The sequence below is a fragment of the Leucoraja erinacea genome, chromosome 2 (genome assembly GCF_028641065.1).
Source record: "Leucoraja erinacea ecotype New England chromosome 2, Leri_hhj_1, whole genome shotgun sequence".
Lineage (NCBI taxonomy): Eukaryota > Metazoa > Chordata > Chondrichthyes > Rajiformes > Rajidae > Leucoraja > Leucoraja erinaceus.
In genome coordinates this window covers 20,809,331-20,821,566 of record NC_073378.1, presented here as the reverse complement: position 1 = coordinate 20,821,566, position 12,236 = coordinate 20,809,331, and the positions used below count along the sequence as shown (strand labels likewise).

The following is a 12,236-nucleotide window of genomic DNA, read 5'->3' as shown; positions in this document are numbered from 1 at the left end:
CCGATGCGCCGCTACAGCAACAAGTGGCAGTTCGCCCACAGCCCGAGCTGCGCCCCCTCATCCGCAACCCGGGTTCCTCTGGAGTTGGAACGGGGCTGGGCTAGAGTTGCTGCTGGCTGTGAGTCTCTGGCATCTCCGTGCTTGCAGTCGGTGTCCCGTTGGTCCTGACGTCTCTGGCCACCCCCCTGGACAGGAGCTGAGACTGGGAACTGTACCGCCCTTGCCCCCTCCCTCTGCAACTGCAAACGACCCCATCCTCCTGCTCACCTGCAAGGGCGGTACAGTTCCCAGTCTCAGCACCTGTACAGGGGGGTGGCCGGAGACGTCACAGCCCGAGCTGCGCCCCCTCATCCGCAACCCCGAGAACAAGACGTACCTTGCACACCATCAGCTTCTGTCCCTACGGGGAGCGTGTTCCTCTGGAGTTGGAACGGGACTGGGCTGCTGCTCGCTGTGGGTTTCTGGGATCTCCGTGCTTGCAGTGGGCCTGGGGGTCCGTGTCCCGTTGGTCCTGACGTCTCCGGTGACTAGCACTGACCTGCTGGCATCGCCGACGTGAAGACAGTGCAAAGCCCCCGCGCCGGTGCAATGGGCGGGGAGCTGGAGAGGGGAGGGAAGGGGGTCACACACATGGCCGGGAAGCAGAGGGGTGTAGGTGGGGTGAAGGGAGCAACAATCTGCTGCTGCCTGCCCGCTGAGTTAAAAAGTTCCCACGCATGACTCACGATACACTGTGTATCGTGAGCCTACCGTGGGAACGTTTTAACTCAGCGGGCAGGCAGCATGAGATTGTCAATTATTAACCCTCCCGCGCAATATACCCTCACCTTCTCTTTTATGAATGGGGATTTAGTTCCCCTTTCTTCAAGGACCGACCAGAGGTTCCGCTGTCACCACTGCGGGCCGCCCTCGGTGAACGTCTTCAAGGACCTTTCTTCAAGGACCATAAAAATGTCCGCTATTCGGAGCTTTTCGTTATTTGGAATTTCGGATAAAAGGTTGTGCACCTGTATAAGCATTTGGATAAACAGGGTCTGATTAGGAACAGTCAACATGGATTTGTGCCTGGAAGGTCATGTTTGACTAATCTTCTTGAATTTTTTGAAGAGGTTACTAGGGAAATTCACGAGGGTAAAGCAGTGGATGTTGTCTATATGGACTTTAGTAAGGCCTTTGACAAGGTTCCTCATGGAAGGTTGGTTAAGAAGGTTAAACTGTTGGGTATAAATGCCGGAATAGCAAGATGGATTCAACAGTGGATGAATGGGAGAAGCCAGAGGGTAATGGTGGATGGCTGTTTGTCGGGTTGGAGGCAGGTGACTAGTGGGGTGCCTCAGGGATCTGTGTTGGGTCCTTTGTTGTTTGTCATGTACATCAATGATCTGGATGAAGGGGTGGTAAATTGGATTAGTAAGTATGCAGATGACACCAAGATAGGGGGTGTTGTGGATAATGAAGAGGATTTCCAAAGTCTACAGAGTGATTTAGGCCATTTGGAAAAATGGGCTGAAAGATGGCAGATGGAGTTTAATGCTGATAAAAGTGAGGTGCTACACCTTGGCAGGACAAATCAAAATAGGATTTTAGAAGTTTAGGGGTAACATGAGGGGGAACTTTACTCAGAGAGTGGTAGCGGTGTGGAATGAGCTTCCAGTGGAAGTGGTGGTGGCAGGTTCGTTGGTATCATTTAAAAATAAATTGGATAGGCATATGGATGAGAAGGGAATGGAGGGTTATGGTATGAGTGCAGGCAGATGGGACTAAGGGAAAAAAAGTTGTTCGGCACGGACTTGTAGGGCCAAGATGGCCTGTTTCCGTGCTGTAATTGCTATATGGTTATGGTTAGAACAGTACAGTACAGGAACGGCCCCTTCGCCCCACAGTGTATGCCTAGCTGAACTGATCTCATCTGCCTTTGCATGATCCATATCCCTCTATTTCCTGCACTTCCATGTGCTTATCTAAAAACCTCTTAAATGCCACTATTATCAATGGCCCCACCACCACTCCTGGCAAAGTGTACCAGGCCCCCACCACCCTTCGAGTAAAAAAAGAACTTGCCCCGCATGTCTCAATTAAACTTCCTCTCCTTATAGCCACAGTGCCCTCCATAATGTTTGGGACAAAGACCCATAATTTATTTATTTGCCTGTGTACTCCATAATTTGAGATTTGTAATAGAAAAATATCACATGTGGTTAAAGTGCACATTGTCAGATTTTAATAAAGGCCATTTTTATACATCTTTGTTTCACCATGTAGAAATGACAGCAGTGTTTATGCATAGTCCCCCCCCCCCCCCCCCCCCCCCCCCCCCCCCCCCCATTTCAGGGCACCATAATGTTTGGGACACATAGCTGTAATTGCCCAGGTGTGTTTGATTGACTCCTTACTGCAGGTATAAGAGAGCTCTCAGCACCTAGTCTTTCCTCCAATCTTTCCATCACCTTTGGACACTTTTATTGCTGTTTATCAATATGAGGACAAAAGTTGTGCCAATGAAAGTTAAATAAGCCATTATGAGATTGAGAAACAAGAATAAAACTGTTAGAGACATCAGCTAAACTTTAGGCTTACCAAAATCAACTGTTTGGAACATCATTAAGAAGAAAGAGAACACTGGTGAGGTTACTAATCGCAAAGGGACTGGCAGGCCAAGGAAGACCTCCACAGCTGATGACAGAAGAATTCTCTCTATAATAAAGAAAAATCCCCAAACACCTGTCCGACAGATCAGAAACACTCTTCAGGAGTCACGTGTGGATTTGTCAATGACCACTGTCTGCAGAAGATTTCATGGACAGAAATACAGAGGCTACACTGCAAGATGCAAACCACTGGTTAGCCACAAAAATAGGATGGCCAGGTTAGTTTGTCAAGAAGTGCTTAAAAGATCAACCACAGTTCTGAAAAAACGTCTTATGGACAGAAGAGATGAAGATTAACTTGTATCAGAGTAATGGCAAGTCTGCTCAAGTTCAAATGCCTCAAAACATATTGCCCGGCAGTTCATTCTACAGCAAGACAATGATCCCAAACCTACTGCTACGTTTTTCAAAGCTAAACAATAGTCAATTCTTGAGTGGCCAAGTCAATCACCTGATCTGAAGCCAATTGAGCAGGTCTTTTATATGCTGAAGAGAAAACTGAAGGGGACCAGCCCCCAAAACAAGCATAAGCTAAAGATGGCTGCAATACAGGCCTGGCAGAGCATCACCAGAGAAGACACCCAGCAATTGGTGATGTCCATGAATCACAGACTTCAAGCAGCCATTGCATGCAAATGATATGCAACAAAATACTAAACATGACTACTTTCATTTACATGACATTGCTGTGTCCCAAACATTATGGTGCCCTGAAATGGGGGGATTATGTATAACACTGCTGTAATTTCTACATGGTGAAAGAAAAATGTATGAAAATGGCCTTTATTAAAGTGTGACAATGTGCACTTTAACCACATGGTATTTTTTTTCTATTACAAATTTCAAATTGTGGAGTACAGAGGCAAATAAATAAACGATGGGTCTTTGTCCCAAACATTATGGAGAGCACTGTTTGCCCTCTGACGTTAAACATTTCCACCCTGAGGAAAAAGGTTCTGACTGTCTACCCTATTTATGCCTCTCATATATGCCTCTGATATACTTTTATCCTCTACCTTCAACTTCTGACGTTCCAGAGAAACCAATCCAAAAAAAACAGCTAATTTTCTTGCAAGTTTTTCTTTGCCTGGTGTGCACTTTGAGTGTCACATTAAGTGCTCCCAGGTGATGTTTTCATGTTCCTTCCGAACTTTAAGTTTGTATCATGCAACAGATTTCTAGACTCTAGCTACAACATGACATTGTGATATCTGTAGCCTCTAGCCACAGCAACTATCACATGAATCATTGTGATTGGTTATTTATACTTGGCATGTAGGTACACATGACACCTAGTGTCCAGGACCAGGTCTCTTGATTCTTGACAATTGACAATGAGAACTCTGACAGTAGTTGTGTCATGTCCTGCATTTGGTGAGACAAACCTGGCAGCTCACAAACCATTTGCATCAGAGTTCAGAATCGGTATGAAAGCATCCCTTAGTGCATTACAGATGCATAGACAAATCCTCCAGTGAGCCCACACACAAGATTCCCTGAGACTCATTCCACACTGCAGCCTTTATGCCCTGTGTATTGCTCTATGATGAGCCTGAACCTGAATCTGTTGTCATCTGCCATAGTTCAATGGTCCTGATGCCTCCACCCCCAACTCCAGCATAAGTAATATCTCCTGCCATCCTCTGGTCCCGGATGCCTATTTTCCTTTTAGAAGTCTTGGTGCACCTGCTCTCTCTGCACCGGCCTCTCCTTGTCGCTCTCATCCAGTGAAGCCATAAATGAGAATTGCTTTATTCTAGCTATCTTTTAAGATTGTCACTTCTGTCATCAATGAACATCCAAGAGTTTCTAGCAAATCTAAATTGTGTAATTATGCAAGGTCCATTTCTACACAGTTCTGGCCGTAAACCATCAAAATTTGAGTATTTGTGTGCAAAAAGGACTGAAATCCAATTTCCTGGCAGTTATCTTAAGGTTGGAACAGTGCGAACCCAGTTGCTTTCTTCAAACTACCATCCAGTGGTTGGATTGCGCAATTGCATTGGTCAATTCCTATATTACACAATGACTGACACATAAGTATGCCACGGGAACTTAAGATGACAGATATCAGTACAAAACTAATATTTCATCTATTTTGAAACAGCTATGCATTGGGCACTGATTTAACTGCCATTTGCGATAGGTGAAACAAATCTTTTTGAACCTATTAGGCTTGGCTCCTAATACCACTTATTGTTTAGCAACTTGTGCTTATGCAGTTATTATAGGATTTCTCCATCTCAAGCATGAAAATATCTTAAGAGTTATTTCAGGACTGATTTCTTTTAAAGTTGAACTTAGAAATTATTATAAGCTGTAATGTATTGTCTGCCCAATATCTGAAGATCACACACCCTTGATCATTAATAACTACATGGTGAACAGTCCTCTGCATTTCATTAACACAAAGAGAATGAAAACTTGGTTAAATCTACCCAGACTGCTCAAGCAATTTAGTGCATTTGGATAAAAATATAAAACCATAAAATTGTTTGAATGGAAGTAGAGAATGCTACTTTAGTATAGAAGTTGGGATGTAATGTTAAAATTGTACAAGGCATTGGTGAGACCAAATCTGGAGTATGGTGTACAATTTTGGTCGCCCAATTATAGGAAGGATGTCAACAAAATAGAGAGAGTACAGAGGAGATTTACTAGAATGTTGCCTGGGTTTCAACAACTAAGTTACAGAGAAAGGTTGAATAAGTTAGGTCTTTATTCTCTGGAGCGCAGAAGGTTAAAGGGGGACTTGATAGAGGTCTTTAAAATGATTAGAGGGATAGACAGAGTTGATGTGGATCAGCTTTTCCCTTTGAGAATAGGGAAGATTCAAACAAGAGGACATGACTTCAGAATTAAGGGACAGACGTTTAGGGGTAACATGAGGGGGAACTTCTTTACTCAGAGAGTGGTAGCGGTGTGGAATGAGCTTCCAGTGGAAGTGGTGGAGGCAGGTTCGTTGGTATCATTTAAAAATAAATTGGATAGGCATATGGATGAGAAGGGAATGGAGGGTTATGGTATGGGTGCAGGCAGGTGGGACTAAGGGAAAAAAAGTTGTTCGGCACAGACTTGCAGGGCCGAGATGGCCTGTTTCCGTGCGGTAATTGTTATATGGTTATACTGTACAGAGGGATTTAGGAGTTCCTGTACATTAAACAGAGTTCACAAGCGGACGCAGCTAGTACTAAGTTAGTCAAGTCTAGGACTCTATTCCTTGCTGCGCAGGAGGATGAGGGGTGATCTTATAGAGATGTACAAAATCATGAGAGGAATAGATTGGGTAGGCGCACAGAGTCTCTTGCCCAGAGTAGGGGAATCAAGATCCAGAGGACATAGGTTTAAGGTAAGGGGAAAATATTTAATAGGAACCTGAGGGGCAACTTTTTCACGTAAAGGGTGGTAGGTATATTGAACAAAGTAGTTGAGGCAGGCAGACACAAAATGCTGGAGCAACTCAGCATGACAGGCAGCATCTCTGGAGAGAAGGAATGAGTGGCATTTCAGGTCAAGATTCTTCAGACTGATGTCAGGGGACTGGCGGGACAGAGATAGAATGTAGTCGGAGGCAGTAAGACTGGTGGGAGAACTGGGAAGGGGAGTGGATGAAGGGAAAGGGAAAGCAAGGGCTATTTGAAGTTAGAGGTCAATGTTAATACCACTGGGGTGTAAGCCACCCAAATGAAATTTGAGGTGCTGTTCCTCAATATGCGCTGGGCCTCACTCTGACAATGGAGGAGGCCCAGGACAGAAAGGTCAGTGTGGGAATGGGGGGGGGAGTTAAAGTCTGAGCAACTGGGAGATCAGGTAGGTTAAGGCAGACTGAGTGGAGGTGTTCAGCGAAATGATCGCCGAGCCTGCGCTTGGTCTCGCCGATGTACAAAAGTTGACACCTGGAACAGCGGATACAGTAGATGAGGTTGGAGGAGGTGCAAGTGAGCCTCTGCCTCACCTGGAAAGAATGTCGGGATCCTTGGATGGAGTAGAAGGGGGAGGTGTTGCACTTCCTGGGAGCGGAGGGAACGGTCTCTGCAGAAAGCAGAAAGGGGTGGAGATGGGAAGATGTGGCCAGTTGTGGGATCCCGTCGGAGGTGGCAAAAATGTTGGAGGATTATATGTTGTATGCGACAACTGATGGGGTGGAAGGTAAGGAAAAGGGGGATTCTGTCCTTGTGATGAATGGAGGAGGGGGAGCAAGAGCGGAGCTGCAGGATATCGAGGAGAGTTCTTTCCTGCACAGTAGTTGAGGCAGGGACTATTGCAACATTTAAGAAACATTTAGACAGGTACATGGATAGGACAGGTTAGAGGGATATCAGCCAAACACAGACAGGTGGGACTAGCGTAGAAGGGACATATTGGGCAAGTTGGATCAAAGGGCCTGTTTCCAAGCTGTAAGACTCTATGACTCTAAGTGAAGCTGGCCTTTATGTAAGGAGTGTGTAGTTAAAATATAGGGTAACTCGAGCATACCTGAAATGCTTCATACAATTTTGATTACTTGTCAAGGAGTGATATACTTGCATAAGAGCAAGTTCAGGGAAGATTTGTTTAATTCTTGGAAGAATGAGTTGTCTTTTGAGGAACAATTGAGCAAGTTGGTCCCTTGCACATTGATATTTAAATCACTGGGGGATTATATGTTGAACCATGTAAGATTCTGCTCTCTCCTGCTATTCCCTTATCATGTATCTGTACACTGTGAATGGCTCGATTGTAATCATGTATTATCTATCCGCTGACCTGTTAGCACACAACAAAAGCTTTTCACTGTACCTCAGTACATGTGACAACAAACTAAGCTGAAACTGATGTAGAAGACAATTAATAACATTTTAAATGACCAGAAGAAGAGACAGTAAACAGAATACTGAAATGTCTTTGTATTTTAATATGTGTATCTCTAGCATGAAGTATACTATATCTGCAAAATATTTTTATTTTATAGCATGCCAGGATTGAGCTTACTTTCGGAGCAACAGAGACAACTGCTACTGCAACAACAGCTTCAGCAATTGTTACCATCCCAGCAACTCACTCCAGTAAGGTTATTATTTTATCACATAAACCAGATGAATACATTGGCTTATACATTAGCTTGCTCCGTTACAAGAATCATAGAAAATGTGTAAGACAAGGGGAAGCAATTAAGGCAGCTTGGTCCAGCTAGTCAAGGATGAGATTTCCACCCTCCCCCCAAATAGTCCTCCTCTTGTCTGTAGTCCTGAGTGCTGTCAAAGTACGTACCCAGCATTTAAATATAATAAAGGCACCTCTAACACTATTGGATGGAAGACCAGTAGATCACTTTGTCCCTCTAGGCCCCTTGTGATTTTGCACACCTCAATTAAGTCTTGCTTCTGTTCCAAAGAAAGTAGTCCATGCCTATTCAACCATTCCTCAAAGGTAAAATGTTTCATTCCTGACAACAGGATGTTGTGCTGGTTAAATTGCAATACCAGCAATCAAGAGTACTGAACAATTGATGGAGAGTCATGAGTTTGAATTTCATCAAGGCAGCTTGGAAATTTAAATTTAAGCAAACTGAATAAAACTGAATTAAAAAAAAAACTGATTATTAATGGCATTCATAGAATTGCCATTTTATTGCAAAAATCCATCTGGTTACCTAATGACCTTCAAAGAAGAAAATGTCATCTTTCCCAGGTCTAATCCATATATGACTGTACTCCTACCAATGTGCATGACTTTTAACTATCTCAGATTAACTTTAATTAGTAATGGAAGGTAGGTGCTATCTTTGCCAACAATCACCATGTTGCAATTTTAAAAATCTACTTCTCCACCATCATTGCTGCAATCTCTTCTTTCCTGTAATGTGGTCACCTGAAATACATGTAAAACCAAAGTTGCATTCTTATGACGATGTCTACACCCAGCAAATACTATCTCAGTTAATAAAGCAAAGGATGTCCTATCCCTTTTTGGCGGCCTTGTTGACCCATCCTGAAGTTCTCTGCATCTCTTAAAGGATGTGTGGCTATATGCAACAAGGTTCCTCCACAGCCCTCAATATCCCTCAATGGGACACACATGCCTTCTTAAAACGCCTCTCGTATCAGTACTATGACCTGAACATGGACTAAAGATTTAAGATGTTCTCGAGAGTCACTTGTGGGTTAAGTGGGGAAGAAGTTTGTAATAAAGTATAATCAAGAAAATCTGAGTTTTATCCACTTTGGAAGGAACAATGAAAAACCAAATTGCTCGTTAAACAGAGTACCTTTGTGGTTTAAAGGAATCTCAGGGTCAAAGTACATGAAACGCAAATAGGCACGATACACAACAGTTAGCTTAGCGGTACAGCAGATAATTAGTTTTTGACTCCATTTCTAAGGAAGGATTTGTTGACATAGGAGGCCGTGTGAAGATGTTTTCACTGAAAGAATGTTTCACCCAGTTGGAATATCTAAAATAGGGAGACATAATTTCAAACGGGTATTGCCCATATAACCTGCAATAGGGGAGAATTATTTTCAAGGGTCATTCATATAACCATATAACAATTACAGCACGGAAACAGGCCATCTCGGCCCTACAAGTCCGTGCCAAACAATTATTTTCCCCTAGTTTGGTAAATTCATCCTGCAATTCTTTACCCGATAGTGCTGTGAGTGAATTAATTGAATATTATAGGCAGAGATTAATTGACTGTAAGGTCGCAAAATGTAATGGGAGAGTGGGAATGGCATTTTTGGATCTGCTGTGATCTTCATAAGTCATAGGAGTAGAATTAGACCAGTGAGTGAGTCCCCTCTGCCATTCATTCATGGAATAGCTATCTATCTATCCCTCAACCCCATTCTCCTGTCTTCTCCCTGTAACCTTTGGCAACCTTACTAATCTAGAACCTGTCACTCTCCACTTTAAAAATACCCAATAACTTGGCCACCAGAATCTTATTGAATAGCAGAGCTAGCTCAAAAGGCCAATGAGCCTACATGTTGTGTTCTTGTCAACCTGTCGCTCAGCAATGATTCAAGTGCCCTGCCATTACTCGTTCTCTTACATTAATTAAATTTGCTTGTTTTGATTCATGTATTGGAACTGAAATCTTAAAGAGGATTTGTTGTCTATATGCAGTTAATTTGAAAATGTAATTTGTTTTATGTCTTTAAATTCAGGAACAACATCAGGCTCTTTTTTATCAAATAATGCATCAACAGCACCACCATCATCAGCATGAGTTGCAGCAGCTCCAGATCACTGGGACAACACACATTCCTATGAATAACCTACTGGCAAGTGCCCAGACACAGCCACTTCACTCAGCGCCTCCTAACCCCTTCATGTCCATTCATAGTGAAGCTTCCACACCAAAAGTCACAGTAAGTGTAACAGTTCAGGACAAAAGTTATTTTATCTTTCTAGATTTAATGGGATCATCTTTCAAAGTTAAAATTGAACACAATCTAATATTAAATGACTTGTTTCAAACGCGTTCCTGCATTTAATGCAAATTGGTTTCAAAAAATCATTTTGAAATACAGTCTATTTTTGAAATACGAATGCTTAGTTACAGAATATTTAAAATACATTGGATTATTTGAAAAAGTAATGGAATTTTGAACAAGGAGAAGAAACACTGAATTTAAGTTTTGTGGAATAATTTTAACATTTATTTTCTTTCTCTCCAGAGGCTCAATGAGAAAGGTAGCCCTGTCACACAAGAGAAAAGTTGACACAGGACTTTCAAATTCCAGAACGTGTTGTGTTGTAGCAGCCCAACCAGCTGCATAAAGGATGAATCTTACTCGGCTTCAAGTGGGAATTATTGTGGCAAATACACTGGTCTTGTCACGTGTCATTTACTAGTTTTGCAGCTTGATTGCACTAATATAAAACTTAGCAACATTTGGCATTGAGAATTCTGAAAAATAAATTCATCAGTAAAACTTGAATCAATTCACTCAAATTGGTGTGTTTTTATGCCAGTGTAATTATGATTTTTAAATCCAAAATTAAATCTTTTAAATGACAAATACAAGTTGCATTGCAAAAAAATGACAAAGTAATTATTCCTGGTCCTGCAAATGTAATGGACAGGTCTTGGAATTTGCATTACCCAAGCTTTACGTTGCATGTATTTTGTGTTGTGCTCTGTCCCTTTGCTGTGAATGTTTCCAGGACCACTTCAAGCATGGGTACTCAGTTGTAGTGCAATAGGCTTCTGAGCTTTTTGGTCGCTGGGGGACCAGATCACTCTATAAAAGAGGAAGAAATGGATTAGCCTGCTGCTGGGCAAAGTTCCTTTGAGAGATGTGTTGGCTGTCAGCCTAACCAAGTGCCTGTTGTGAAGTCCATTGTGAACTAGCTATGGACAGCTGAGTATGCTCTCAATCACAATTCCTGTTACAACAGCAGGAATTTTCCTTCATGGAAGGAATTCCCAGCTCTCCATGTCCAAACCAATCCCCTCCACATAAACGTATAGTTGGTTATGATTCGTCTCGAGGTTGAATGTTGCACAGTTTTGTAAATATGCTTTGTGAATTTCTTTAATTCTTGGCAAATTGAAATAAAACATCAATATTTTGGTTTGTAATATTTCTAATTAGCAGTTATGCAGTTGAGTGGGAAAGTATCATTTTATTAATTTATTTTTATACATGCAGGGGAATTTTAGAAAAAGCGTTCAGACCAACTGGATTTTGTAGATATTGACAAATAAATCAGTGTGGCTCATTTTAGATTCTTACTTCCCACCCACTGATTGTTCTTTAACAAACTTTGTACAGATTTTGAAGAAATTTTGCTGTAGTGTTTATTTTGCTTAGTTGTAAAATATCAAATGTATTAAAGAATGATATAAAAATTTGTCTCAATGATTGTTAGTAATGTTTGTACTAATGAGAGGCATTACTGGTTTGCTAATAATTGAGGGGCTTAAACCATTATTACAAATTAGGTGTTATGGAAAATGTTCCCAATGACTTCTTTACTGCCTCCTGTGGCCTACAACAAAAATGAGTTGACATTTTATTTATTGTTGCTTAAATAATGGTGGTGTATAAATATTTTCTGAGTGGTTTTTGGATTCCAAAGAGATTCTACTTGTGTTAACAGTTTTTGTATGTTCAGCCTTTCAGCTGATCTATTGTACATGAAAAATTAAGTTATCTCAAAATTAATTCTCTGCATATAAAAGTAAAATTAAATTTTTAACATATTTTAAAGTAAAAGGTTCATTATTTTGCACACCACATCTCGAATACATGAAGCATGAGTTGGCTATAAATTGGGCCTGGTCCACCATTCAATAATGAAAGGGCCTCACTTCTGTTCACCTGCCTATTTCCCATAATCTGACACAGAACTTCGAAGATGTTCAACGATTCAGTTTCCATTGCTCCCTGGGGTGGAGAATTTCAAATTTTACAATTGTCAACATTTCCAATTTTATATAAAAATTATTCATATCTTAAATAGGTTTCCCTTTATTCTGAAATGATACCTTATATTCATGAATCTCCCACAAGAGGAACCATCCTCTCAGTGCTTATTTTGCTGCTGGATACCATCGGTATAAATCTATTTCCATTTTGGTGATGAAATAAAAAGCAA

At 41.6% G+C, this 12,236-nt stretch overlaps 1 protein-coding gene across 13 annotated transcripts in view; it reads left to right on the top strand.

The window, feature by feature from the left end:
• The window catches only part of mllt10 (MLLT10 histone lysine methyltransferase DOT1L cofactor), a 227,184-nt gene extending 215,342 nt beyond the window's left edge, over positions 1 to 11,842 (top strand). For all 13 annotated transcript variants that reach the window (XM_055652561.1, XM_055652641.1, XM_055652615.1 and 10 more), the window contains 3 exons: positions 7,600 to 7,693; positions 9,797 to 10,000; positions 10,310 to 11,842. In XM_055652561.1, coding sequence (XP_055508536.1) covers positions 7,600 to 7,693; positions 9,797 to 10,000; positions 10,310 to 10,354 — 343 coding nt within the window. In that variant the 3' untranslated portion in view covers positions 10,355 to 11,842. The remainder of the gene's footprint in view (positions 1 to 7,599; positions 7,694 to 9,796; positions 10,001 to 10,309) is intronic.
• The last annotated feature ends 394 nt before the right edge of the window (positions 11,843 to 12,236 follow it).